The sequence below is a fragment of the Sinocyclocheilus grahami genome, unplaced genomic scaffold (assembly GCF_001515645.1).
Source record: "Sinocyclocheilus grahami isolate Dianchi unplaced genomic scaffold, SAMN03320097.WGS_v1.1 scaffold312.1, whole genome shotgun sequence".
In the NCBI taxonomy this organism is placed as follows: Eukaryota; Metazoa; Chordata; class Actinopteri; order Cypriniformes; family Cyprinidae; genus Sinocyclocheilus; species Sinocyclocheilus grahami.
Window position 1 is genome coordinate 483,849 of NW_015505491.1, and position 13,078 is coordinate 496,926.

Sequence of the window (13,078 nt, forward strand, 5' to 3'; positions counted from 1 at the left end):
AATAGCCAATAAAAAAAAAAAAATGTATTTCACGACTGCATACGGTCAGTAAACAAATACATGTAAAGAAACACAATCATTAAGGCTCGGCCAGTTCACAAGGCAAAAGAAAAAACACTTACCAGTTATGAAAGTTTATGAACATCAGGTGCAGCGGTCACATAAATTCTGCCGAGAGAAGGGTTGTATATACGACAAGACGATAATTCTTCCATCGTGCAAATTATGGTCATTTTCATCAGTTAAGGCTCGTTAGCATTTGGCCTGCTTTAAATCAGACACAGAGATGCAGTGCGGTAAGATCGCATTTATTTGAATTAATTATATAATTTATTTGAATTAGCGAGAGAGAGAGATTGATGAAATTTGCGTGTGTGAACCTGCTCTTGCGCGCCTCTCTCTACAAGCAATGAGGCTGTTACTTTAAAAACAGCGATTTTACCCCCTAAGTGCAGAGAAATATAACGTTGCCAGTCAGTAGCCTGTCCAAGCTATTTTACTAATAAAAGTTTCCGTGCTGTGTTGTCGTGTGCACTAATGTGTGTGCGTGCGTCTATGAAAGCAGCGTCGCCTAGGCTACTGCATATAGTTTTAGTTTAGCTATAAACCCGAGCCCGACCCGAACCCGAAGCTATTCATTTAACATTAACCCGAACCCGACCCGAAACCCGAAAGTATTTCGGATTCATTAAACATTAACCCGAACCCAACCCGAAAGTATTTCGGGACGCGTCGGGCTCGGGTCGGGTAGCAGACCTCTAGCCGGTGCCTCCTGAACTGTAGTAGACGCGATATAATGGCAAGTGGAAATATTGGTTTAATTAAGCCATATGTGTTTGAACCAGAAATAAGCTGGTATGCTCAACGTAAGCAAGGAGACTGATGGCTAACTTCGTGAGTTATCATTATCTGTTTGCGCTGGATACATGGATAATGACTGATAAAACAGTTTTTACTAGCGGACAACTACAGTGGATACTGTAACATTCGTTAAATTTACTTAATTGACGATGTTGTGTCCTCAAAATGCCTTGAAGACTCAAATGCAGCCAAATTTGTGATTCCAAATCGCGCCCGCGATCATACGCGTGTGACGTGCGGATTTGAATTAATTATATAATTTATTTGAATTAGCGAGAGAGAGAGATTGATGAAAGTTGCGTGTGTGAACCTGCTCTTGCGCGCCTCTCTCTACAAGCAATGAGGCTTAGTTACTTCAAAAACAGCGACTTTTACCCCCTCATTGCAGAGAAATATAACGTTGCCAGTCAGTAGCCTGTCCAAGCTATTTTACTAATAAAAGTTTCCGTGCTGTGTTGTCGTGTGCACTAATGTGTGTGCGTGCGTCTATGAAAGCAGCGTCGCCTAGGCTACTGCATATAGTTTTAGTTTAGCTATAAACCCGAGCCCGACCCGAACCCGAAGCTATTCATTTAACATTAACCCGAACCCGACCCGAAACCCGAAAGTATTTCGGGACGCGTCGGGCTCGGGTTGGGTAGCAGACCTCTAGCCGGCGCCTCCTGAACTGTAGTAGACGTGATATAATGGCAAGTGGAAATATTGGTTTAATTAAGCCATATGTGTTTGAACCAGAAATAAGCTGGTATGCTCAACGTAAGCAAGGAGACTGATGGCTAACTTCGTGAGTTATCATTATCTGTTTGCGCTGGATACATGGATAATGACTGATAAAACAGTTTTTACTAGCGGACAACTACAGTGGATACTGTAACATTCGTTAAATTTACTTAATTGACGATGTTGTGTCCTCAAAATGCCTTGACGACTCAAATGCAGCCAAATTTGTGATTCCAAATCGCGCCCGCGATCATACGCGTGTGACGTGCGGATGTCAATGTGGGAGAGGTGCGTCTGACTCCGGGCTACTTTTACACTGCTGCCGCGGGTTATTATTCACGTTAGCAGTTCTAAATACACATAAATAAGCGCTAACAGCACATGACATCGTGAAAACATCTACAGAAAAAATATAACTGTTACTGGATTAACCTGGCTGCCTTCTCACTAGACCCTCTGCTTTGCAGCACAGTTAATGATATGCTAAGGATAGGATCCCTTGACGCGATTGGTTGAGTTTTGTGACGTAGCAAAACAAAGGCCGTTTCAAACCGCGTTTCTGTGACTGCCTTTGGGAAACTACCGTTTTAAGGAGAAAATACTCAGCAATGGTGTTGATAAATGGATTGGCACATGGTTTGTCTAAAAACATATTAAAAACAACACATAGACAAATAAACAACATAAAAAACTTGATTTTCACCACGGGGGACTTTAAAAAAAAAAAAAAAATTAATAAAGAGCATTCGTTTTTGATTGCTAATATAATATATTTCAATCATATCTGTCGTGTGTCCAGTATTTTATCTGTTCTATTCCCAAAAATAAATGATTTTATAGTATCCGTGTCAATAAACAGAAGTGATTTGACTAGCAGAGGCGATCTGTTTGTCTGTGGTAGTGTTAAGGTAATGTCAGTTTAATGTCTGTCATGTGTTTCAGGTGAGTCGTCTGCCTGTGGAGAGCTGTTCTCAGTACAGCAGCTGTAAGACGTGTCTGGGCTCAGGAGATCCTCACTGTGGCTGGTGTGTCCTGCATAACAAGTAAGTCAATGTCATTCCTCTTCCACAGACTAGAACAGTTATTCTGCACACTAAAATATGCTTGCTATGTCTCAGGAAATGAGGCATTACATGGTGTTTAAGAGGTCGGTTGTTTGTGTACATAAAAATACGAATATGAATGGAAGGTTTTGTGACATTTCTGACTATCTGAATGTAATTACAGACCTCATGAAATCGCTTAATATGCAGTTTCAGTTCTGTGTTTAAGTACTTCCTGTTTAAAGAAAGTTTGGATAGGTCATATTGAAGAGTGTCCTCATTTTTAGCCAGTATGCTTTAGTTTTGTCACTGCCATGAACTGTGATTAGCTGCTGATCGGTTGCTGGAAAGGGACATTATCATTCCTAGTGAGCATTTGATTGGACAATAAAATATGTAGTGCAGGATGAAGACATTAATATTTTTGCCAGAAGACGGAGACTGTAAAATTGAAATCCAAACACTAGGTTTAGGTTCAAAATAATTTTTCAATGTTGTTTAAATGCTCACTGAAGCTGTGCTTATTTGATTAAAAATACAGTCAAAACAATAATATTTAAATATTGTTTCAATTTAAAATAATTGTTTTCTTTTAGGATACATTTTAAAATGTAATTTATTCCCGCGGTGCAAAGCTGAATTTTCATCATCATTACTTCAGTCTTCAGTGTCACATGATCCTTCAGAAATCATTCAAATATGCTGATTTAGTGCTCAAGAAACATTTCTTATTGTTATCATCAATGTTTGTGGAAACTGTGATACTTTTTTTTTTTTTTTTGCTAATTCTTTGAATAGAAAGTTGATTTAAAATAGAAACATTTTAAGTTTTGGAACATTCTAAATGTACCGTCACCTTTGATCAATTCAATGCATCCTTTCGAAATAAAAATATTAGTTTCTTTTAGACTTTTGAAAGGGAGTGTACGTGAGCTTATTTAGAGTATTTTAAGAATATGCTAACATAAAAAAGCCCTCAAAAAAAGCTTTAGTTGTTGTAATATTTCAGCTTTAAACATCCAATCAGATCGTACAACTGTACATTTTTAAAGTAGAATTACAAACGTGTCTGTACTTCGTCACCTTCCTCTCGGGATTCACTTATGAACTCTTTAAGACACCTCAGGGAATTCTGGAGCCCAGCCAGCCAATCAGAGCGCTGCGTCGCTGGTGGCTGCCATTTCAACTACCTCATGCCGCACTTGGCAGGTGACAGGCCTCCCCACATGTTCCCTAGTCTTTTTTCCGCTCCCGTCATTTCTGTCTCTTACCTCCGGTTGATCCCCAGGCAGCAGCTGGTCATGGGGACCGGTTACTGCCGTCAGGAAGTGTCTGGCTATTGCTGGCTTACCGCCACCCCTCGCTGCCTATCCGCTATCATCATGGCTTTCTGCTCCCTCCTGTACTGGATGAACTCCCGTCAGAGAGTGGGCTGCGTTCAGTCAAAGCCGGGGGAGGAAGAGCAAGTGTGATCGCTGAACACGCTCTTTAATTTATGGAGTGTTTTCTGGAAAGAGATGGGAAAGGTTTTGACATAAGTGCGTGTTCGTGGACCAGTCGAGATCGCGCCATGGGGGCGGCGAGGCCTCAGGGTACGGATTGTCACTGGATGTTTCTACAGAAATGAAAAGCATTGTCTTTTCATCTGTAGTAAGAGGCACCGTATGGGTTCGGTAACACACATTGGATCCAGAGTCGGCTTTCGAAGCATTTCCGAGCTTTTGACAGCAGCGATAAAGTTATCCAGAGGTGATAAAACAGCTTTGTTCTACCTTCCTGTAGTACTGTGAAGACCATTATCGAGTTTTACATGTCTACGATGTGATCCATCTTTGTTTAATAACATTTTCTTTCGAAAAAATATATTACTACTGACCCCAAACGTTTGAACGGTAGTTTAAGTTAATTTTAAGTATTTTAAGAGTATGCTAACATAAAAATGACCTAAAAACTAAGACTAAAAGCTTCAATTGTTGTGATTTTGCATTTTTAAGTATAATTACACTAGTAAAACACTTTGACAGTCATTCTTATCTTCATTACAAACGTGTCTGTATTTCAGCTTTGTTTTGTCTTCCTGTAGCTCCACAAAGACCATTGTCAAGTTTTATATGTCTACAGTTTAATGCATATTGCACTAAATGTAAAAAAAAAAAATCCCTTACTGAATCTAAACTTTTGCATGATGTAAGCTAATTTTGAGTGTTTTAGAAGTACGCTAACATAAAAACATCCTGAAAAATGATCTATTGTTGTAAAATTTTATCTTACCGGGTTCAAATATTGCTCATCCAATCAGTTTTGCGTCACAGCTATTAATCCAATTTTGCATCACAACTATTAATTTTACAGTTGTACAGTTGAAGTACAATTACACCATTAAAAGTATTTGACTGTCATTTTATGTTCATTACAAACTTGTCTCTATTTCAGCTTTGTTTTGCCTTCCTGTAGTTCCACAAAGACCGTTGCCGATTTTTACATGTCTACAATTTAATGCATATTTGCTGAATAACATTATTTTTGAAAAGAGAAAAAAAGAAAAAAAAAACATTACTGACCTTTAACTTTTGAATGGTAATTTATATAATTTAATTTGGGGTATTTTAGAAGTAACATGAAAGTGACCTCAAAACTTACAGTAATTGTTATTTTATTTTAACAGCTTCAGACATTGCTCATCCAATCAGATTTTGTCACAGATATTAATTTTATAATTGTGCATTTTTAAATCCAATTGCACAATTTGTTTTTGTGATCAACTGTTTATTGTCTTTTAAATATGAACAAAATAACATAATCAGAACAAACATGGAAGAAGGAATAACAGATATATTGTCAATAATTTGACAGACGGACAAGAAGACCAATTACACCATTAAAAGACTTTAACAGTTATTCTGCAAGCATTACAAATGTGTCTGTACTTCATCACAGATTGTCGTTGGAAGCTTTCACAAAAAAGCGCAAAAATCTGCGAAAACTGTACAGTGTTGAGGTACTGTGTGGGTTTGGTTAAGTTGGATCCACAGTCAGCAGTCGTAGCGTTTCCAAGTTTTTGACAACAGATTAGATTCGGATAAAGTCATCCAGAGGTGATAAAACAGATTTGTTCTTTGCGGCTTCAAAACTAATAGACTAAAACCCTCAATTGTTGTGATACTTCAGACATGGCTCATCTAATCAGATTTTGCGTCACTGAGTATGCATATTTAAAGTACAATTACACCATTAGAAGACTTTGGCAGGCATTCTACATTCATTACAAATGTGTCTGTACTTCATCACTGATTGCCATTCGAAGCTTTAACAGAAACACAAAACATTGTCTTCTCTACTTGAAATCTCTATGGCAAGAGGCAACGTATGAGTTCAGTTACACAAATTGGATCCAGAGTCAGCATTCGAAGCATTTCCGAGCTTTTGACAGCAGCGTATAGACACAGATAAAGTTATCCAGAGGTGATCAAGCAGCTTTGTTCTGCCTTCCTGTAGTGCCTTGAAGACCATTGTGGAGTTTTACACGTCAGAGAGAGAGAAAAAAAACAGAACTCAGAACAGAACACCATCGCCATACCTTCAACGAGATAAAAATCTTTAATTAAGATGTAAATCTGGGATTGATGGAATAATTAACGCAAGCCTTTACCGCACCCATCGGAAAATTACATTTGTTTGCATATTAATAACATATCCCCAGACTTTACATGACCTTGTGACAGCCGCTGTGCAGCGCAATTAGCAGCAGATCAAGCAAAGCAATGGATTTAATGGTCGACGTGTTCATTGAGCGCACACCCCATTTCTAAACTCCAAAGAGCCTGACCTTTGACCTCAACCGGCTCGTCACCCGCCCGGCCACAGTTTCTTCATGCTCCGATGACAGATGTGTGAATGAAAAAATATGATACATGGGAGTCTGACAATACATCGGCGACTCCGCTGTCTGCCGTGTGGCTTTGTGCCGCTCATACTAGTGCGACTTTGTGGAGTCGATGGAAACTGTTTGCTTTGACAGTGTAAAAAAAAAAAGGCAACCTTGAGACACACCGGGTACACAAGTGTCTCAAGCGCTCAGGGCTGTCGAGTCTGTTTTATTAAAGTAAATCTTTGAGAATCTCAGTATATTAACTCAGGTTTCGTATTGCATGGTGATTGTTTAACTCCCACTGGTTAAATATACAAAAAGTGACCTTTTTTGAGTTCCTGTTTCAGCCTAGTAAAATAAAACAATGCTGAATAACTCATAAATGACTTGTGCACTAACGCATTAGTGGGATAATTAACAGTACAGAGATTGCCGGTTCAACAAGGTTTCTGTCAAAAATAATTGAGCTATCTTTGACATCACAGTGGTTTGTTGATTATTAGGACCATTGCTTTGTTATGCTGTTGAATTGAGGGATTCTGAGGTAATTACTGTGGCTTTTTAAAATCTGATTTTACAGATTATGTATTGCTAATATTCTTTCAGCTAAATGTGTATATTTTCTAAAGAAAATGAGAGGTTCCTGCCCACTCAAACTCATTTACTTAACAAATCGCACAATTTAATGTCATTCATAATATTTCATACTTAATGTTGGAGATTTGATTAAACCACTAACTCTAAAGGTCCTTGCACACTGAGTCCGAAATTTTTGTATGTTTTTTCGTATTCGTCCTCCTAAAAATTCGTCACGCACAGAAACCTTGCACACTGAGTCCGATGCGTTTTAACTAATCCGTTGCAAAAAAATTCACAAAACAGTAGGCTACTAAATGCAGTCTTCAAGCAGTGAGGATGATTTTGTTGTCCTCTCGCTTCTTAAAAAGAGAAAAAGAAAGGAAATATTGGGTTCATCCAATCCTGAGATATAGAGAGGAAGGAGAGTTCCATCTCCTTATTAAGGAGCGGGATTATCACAGGCGATACAACGTTTACTTCAGGATGTCGGTGGCTTAGTTTGATGCTTTGCTAGCGATACTAGAGCCACATATTAAAAAGAAGACCACCAATTTCTGTGAGCTCAGTGTGCAAGGATCTTTACAGTGCTTTGTGCTGTGAGACAAAGTGGATGAACTTGACAATCGCCATTCTGGATTTTGGCGTTCGCTTGTACAGTGACTCGGTATGCAATGGCCTTAAGTATTAAAGGGGTCATATGATGCGATTTCAATTTTTCCTTTCTCTTTGGAGTGTTACAAGCTCTTGGTGCATAAAGACGATCTGTAAAGTTGCAAAGACTAAAGTCTCAAATTCAAAGAGATATTCTTTATAAAAGTTAAGAGTCAGCCACGCCTACCTAAAACGGCTCATTCTAACACGCCCCCACATGTCTACGTCACAATGTGGAAGATTTGCATTACACTGCCCAAATGTTCACGCAATAAAAGGCGTAACTTTAATTCTTGCTGTTGCCGCCGCTGCCATGTCATGGAGACGCTGTGTGTTTCGTTGTGAAAGCGAAACTACTTTGTTTGGTCTTCCAAAAGAGGACACAACTAGAAATTGGTGGTCAAGTTGTATTTACAACACTGTTCCAGAACAGTTCAACCCAAATATTCAGATGTGTGCAGCGCATTTTATGGAGGATGAGGACTGTTTCCTGAACCAGTAGCCTACACTGCGTCTGTGGCACAAAGGCTGTTTCTATAAAGTTGGGCATTTCCAACTTTGCAAGGACAGTCTGGCGCTTCTGACTCACAGCCTGTAAGTGCATTTTTTATATTTAAATAATTTGCCACTGATGATTCAAACGAGAGTTTTGAGCAGTGTAGAGTAGAGCTTGGTTTTATGTTTACGCAGCGCGATACGCAACGCGTAAAAAGACAGTATAAGTCATTGTAATCAGTAATTATGTCCCCACTGGATGCAACAAATGCCTAATTTGTAATGGGTTTTATTGGTTTTGTCTCGTCCTGCTGGGAGACGGCATCACAGTATGTGTTAAGGGGCATAACATTTCCATCACACGCTTGAGGCATTCGGCCAATCACAACGCACTGGATAGCTGGCCAATCAGAGCACACCTCGCTTTTCAGACTGATGAGCTTTGTACAAATCAACGCGTTTCAGAAAGGCGGGGCATAGAGGAGAAACAATAATGTACATTATATGGAAAATAATGTGTTTTTTGAACCTTAAACCGCATAAATACATTGCATTACACCAAATAATGTTCTTTTTAGCAACGTCATATGACCCCTTTAAAAAATAAATGCAATCTAATAAACGGTGTTATCTATAAATTAAACAATGTTATGTCAGTATTTTATATAAACATAAATGTATCAATTAATAATAAACACCCCATTTTGACAACATAATGTACACAAAAAAAATTTGTGTTGAAACAAATTTGCTAGTAAATTTCACAAACAACAACGCAAAAGTAACACATTGAATTAAATGTGGAATTTTGAAGTAGAAACACTTTACTCCAATAAAATGTAAATGTACTTCAATAATCATTTGTACAGTGTATAGTAGGGCTGCACGATTATGACAAAAATCATAATTGTCGATTACTCCCTTGAAATTGTAATTGCGATTATTAATAACGATTATCACAATTTACATTGAATGATGTTTATACCATTGTTTGATGCACCTGCATGCTGTATTTTTAAATGAAAATAATCAAGCTGAAAACACTGTAACTGAAAAACATTTAGTGCTGTTCTATAGTATTAAGCCTCAAATGTCAAATATACATCGGATTGGTTTCTTTAAATTATACTAAAAATATAAATGGTATTATAATGTTATACTAAAACTAAAACAAACCCTTAAGATAACATGTAGAAAGAAAAAAACATATCTTAAGCGTGCGGAATAACATAAGTGGACTTTGAACGATTAATTGCCGCTTTGAACGATTATGTAATCGTGGCATCCATAATTGTAATTGCGATTAGAAATTAAATTAATTGTGCAGCCCTAGTGTATAGTGTATTTTTAGCTATTCACTAGTCAATGCTGCATTTTTCTAATTCACTGGAATAAAATGGTTCATAAGAGTCATTTCTTCAGGAATCATTTGGTCTGCACTGATTGTGCTGTGTGTATTTAATTCACTAAAAAGAACTGGCTCATAAGAGACAATTGTTCAGGAGGCATTTGGTCTGCACTGGTTGTGATGTGTGCATTCGATTCACTAAAAAAGAACTGAGTCATTCATTCGGGAGTCAGACTATATGGTGTGACCAGTGTAGTCTGATTCCCAAATGAATGAATCTTTTGAGATTTTGATTTCTTTTCAGCAAATCAAATAGGTAAAGCACAACCAGTGTGATTTGGTTCCTAAGTAAATGATTCTTATGAACTCTGAATGATTTGTGAATTTTATGAAAATCTGATATAAGATTAATTATGTTTATGAAATATTACTAAACGTAGATAATGTTTCTTTACCTACATATTGTCATATGTACAGCCAGTCAGTTTCTGCAAACTGCGTAATATTAGTCAATATAACAGTAGTTGTAAGCTACAAGTGTTTGATTCACTAAAAATGGCTCATAAGAGTCAATTGTTCAGGAATCCGAATGAATGATTCTTATGTGTCAAGTTCTTTTTAGTGAATCAGCACCACCAGTACCTGAAGCTTCAGTAACAATGCTGCAATGTCGTTGAATAAATGATGCAATTTCTTGTGTCGAGACTAAAACTGTTCTCTCAAATTGTTTCCATTGCACAGATACATTTATATTCGCATGACGTTTTCTCACTTTGTTATTTCCAATTACAGGTGTTTTTTTCAGGTTGAAATTCTGGTGAGAAGAATTAAATTGGATCTGGTGTCAGTTTACAGATGGATGAGGTTAGACAGACATGTGGTTTCACATTGCCATATTAGAAGGAAAGTTTGAAGTAAAATGAGTGAGAAGAACAGACAATCCCATAATGCACTGCTCATCATGCACATGTGTGCGCGCCTGTGGGTTGACCTACAGTCATACATGTTTTTCTTTAGTCTCTTCTTTCGATGTGCGTTCTTCCTCTCCAGCGGCACGGAGAGCGGAGAGGTGATATTTGAGTGAGTGTGACGAGTCACGGTTCATTTTTAAAGCCCTTAGCGTGTATTATTATTCTAGCGCTGTTACTGTAGCTCATACTTAAGAGTTACGGACATGAATAATACCTCGAATCGTGAGGCTTGTTTGTTGCTTTGGAAAAGTCAGAAAAAATGTGTTTTCTATCCCGTTCGTTCATTCGCATCAGTTTCATTGTCTTTCTCTCGCCTCAGTGACAGCCAACAAGAAGAACCTTTAAAAAAACTACACCTGTTCCTCCCATCTCATCATAACAAGCTTTATAATTACTGGAACGGTTGCTCTTAACCTTTTGTGTTCGTTTATTTCAGCTTCGCAAATCCAGATAGCCTTTGTAGTGGGTGTCCTGCAGATCTATCGTCTTTTATCAGCGCACATAATGCTGAATAATGACTGGCACACCCAACAGTTTTGTTCGCTGGTTATTATGTTCTTTTGTTGACAAGACAGTCCCCTTCTCTGTATAATTAATATTTGGACATGTGCACGTATCTCAATTTCTCCCGTTGCGATGACGCCGTTCTCAGCCTTGTGTTTTCGCTGTGATATAAAAGCTGGTCGAGCAGATGTTCAGGTTCTGACCTTTTTATCACAAAAACAAACCTTGTTTGTAGCAAACCTCCTTATGAGTGATAATTATTGTAGTGTTCAACGTTTTGGTGGGATGTTTCCTGAAGTTGTCTGATATTTTCAAAACATCTACTTGATATGTGTGGTGTTATACTGAAATGTTTTATGTTAGAATGATATTCATCATATAATATTGTTTCTCTTGAAACAGGATAATGATATACAATAACTATATATGAGAAATTATCTTATTTATATACATTTTATTCATTTATATATCATTATAAGTGCTAAATATTTATTTATTTGCGAAATTAATACATGCACATACTAAGCTAAATATTTATCTTTATTTATTTGTTTGTTTGTATGTAATATTTAATATTGTCCCTCAAAAGAGAGAGATTCAATATATTTATGCAAAATTAAAAATAGTCATTTTTAGCATGTCTGTCTGTCTGTCTGTCTAAATTTAAATATGTATCTAATGATATATAAATGTATGTATATGTACACATTCTTTATATAGAATTTTTATAATAAAATTCTATTTTTGTATAATATTATACAATTATTATATGAATATATAATAATATATTTTTTACAATAATTATAATAACAAAATTAAATTGTATAAAATATTTAATAACTAAAAAAACAAAAGCAGCACTCAATCTTATAATAGGTGTATTTATCTATGTTTTGGCTGTTCAAAAACATGTATGTGTGTTATGAAGGTGTGTGTGTGTGTGTGTGTGTGTATATGTGTGTGTATATGTGTGTGTGTGTATGTATGTATGTATGTATGTGTGTGTGTGTGTGTGTGTATATATATATATACATTATTTTTATCGTAGAATATTATATCATAAATGTTAATCAGTTCTGTAATTCAATTTATTATAAATAATTATTAATATTATTGATGTAATTAATATTATAATATTTAATAAAGTATCCAATGTATACATTTTAATGAAATATTTAAAGAGTATAAATACTGTTACTTTACATATTACTGTACAATATATTTTTCAATGATTTTCATTCAATTAAATTTAATTTTAGTTAATGTTTTAGTAATTTTGTTGTTTTTGTCATTTTTAGTACTTTTTTATTTTGATTTATTTTAGTACTTTTTATACATTTTATTACTACTGGGCAATGATTAATTGCATCCAAAATAAGTTTGTGTACATATTATATGTGTGTACTGTGTATATTTATTATGTATATACATAAATACACACACATGCATGTATATATTTAAGAACATTTTTGTTTATATATTAAATATATTTATATATATAATATAAATTATATGAATTACATGTAAATACATGTAAATATTTTCAAAATATATACTGTGTATAGATAGATAGATAGATAGAAAAACAGAAGGATAGATAGATAGATAGAAAAACAGAATGATAGATAGATAGATAGAAAAACAGAATGATAGATAGATAGATAGAAAAACAGAATGATAGATAGATGGATAGATAGATAAATAGATAGATAGAAAAACAGAAGGATAGATAGATAGAAAAACAGAAGGATAGATAGAGAGATAGATAGATAGATAGATAGATAGATAGATAGATAGATAGATAGATAGATAGATAGATGGGTAGATAGATAGATAGATAAACAGAATGATAGATAGATAGATGGGTAGAAAAACAGAATGATAGATAGATAGATGGATGGATAGAAAAACAGAATGGCAGATAGATAGATGGATGGATAGAAAAACAGAATGATAGATAGATAGATAGATAGATAGATAGATAGATAGATAGATAGATAGATAGATAGATAGATAGATAGATAGATAGAAAAACAGA

The 13,078-nt window shown here is 35.9% G+C and overlaps 1 protein-coding gene across 1 annotated transcript in view; it reads left to right on the top strand.

The window, feature by feature from the left end:
* LOC107601745 (plexin A3-like) overlaps positions 1-13,078 on the top strand; it is a 186,457-nt gene that overhangs the window by 80,357 nt on the left and 93,022 nt on the right. The window contains exons 5-6 of the mRNA XM_016294030.1: positions 2,524-2,624; positions 3,913-4,090. Coding sequence (XP_016149516.1) covers positions 2,524-2,624; positions 3,913-4,090 — 279 coding nt within the window. The remainder of the gene's footprint in view (positions 1-2,523; positions 2,625-3,912; positions 4,091-13,078) is intronic.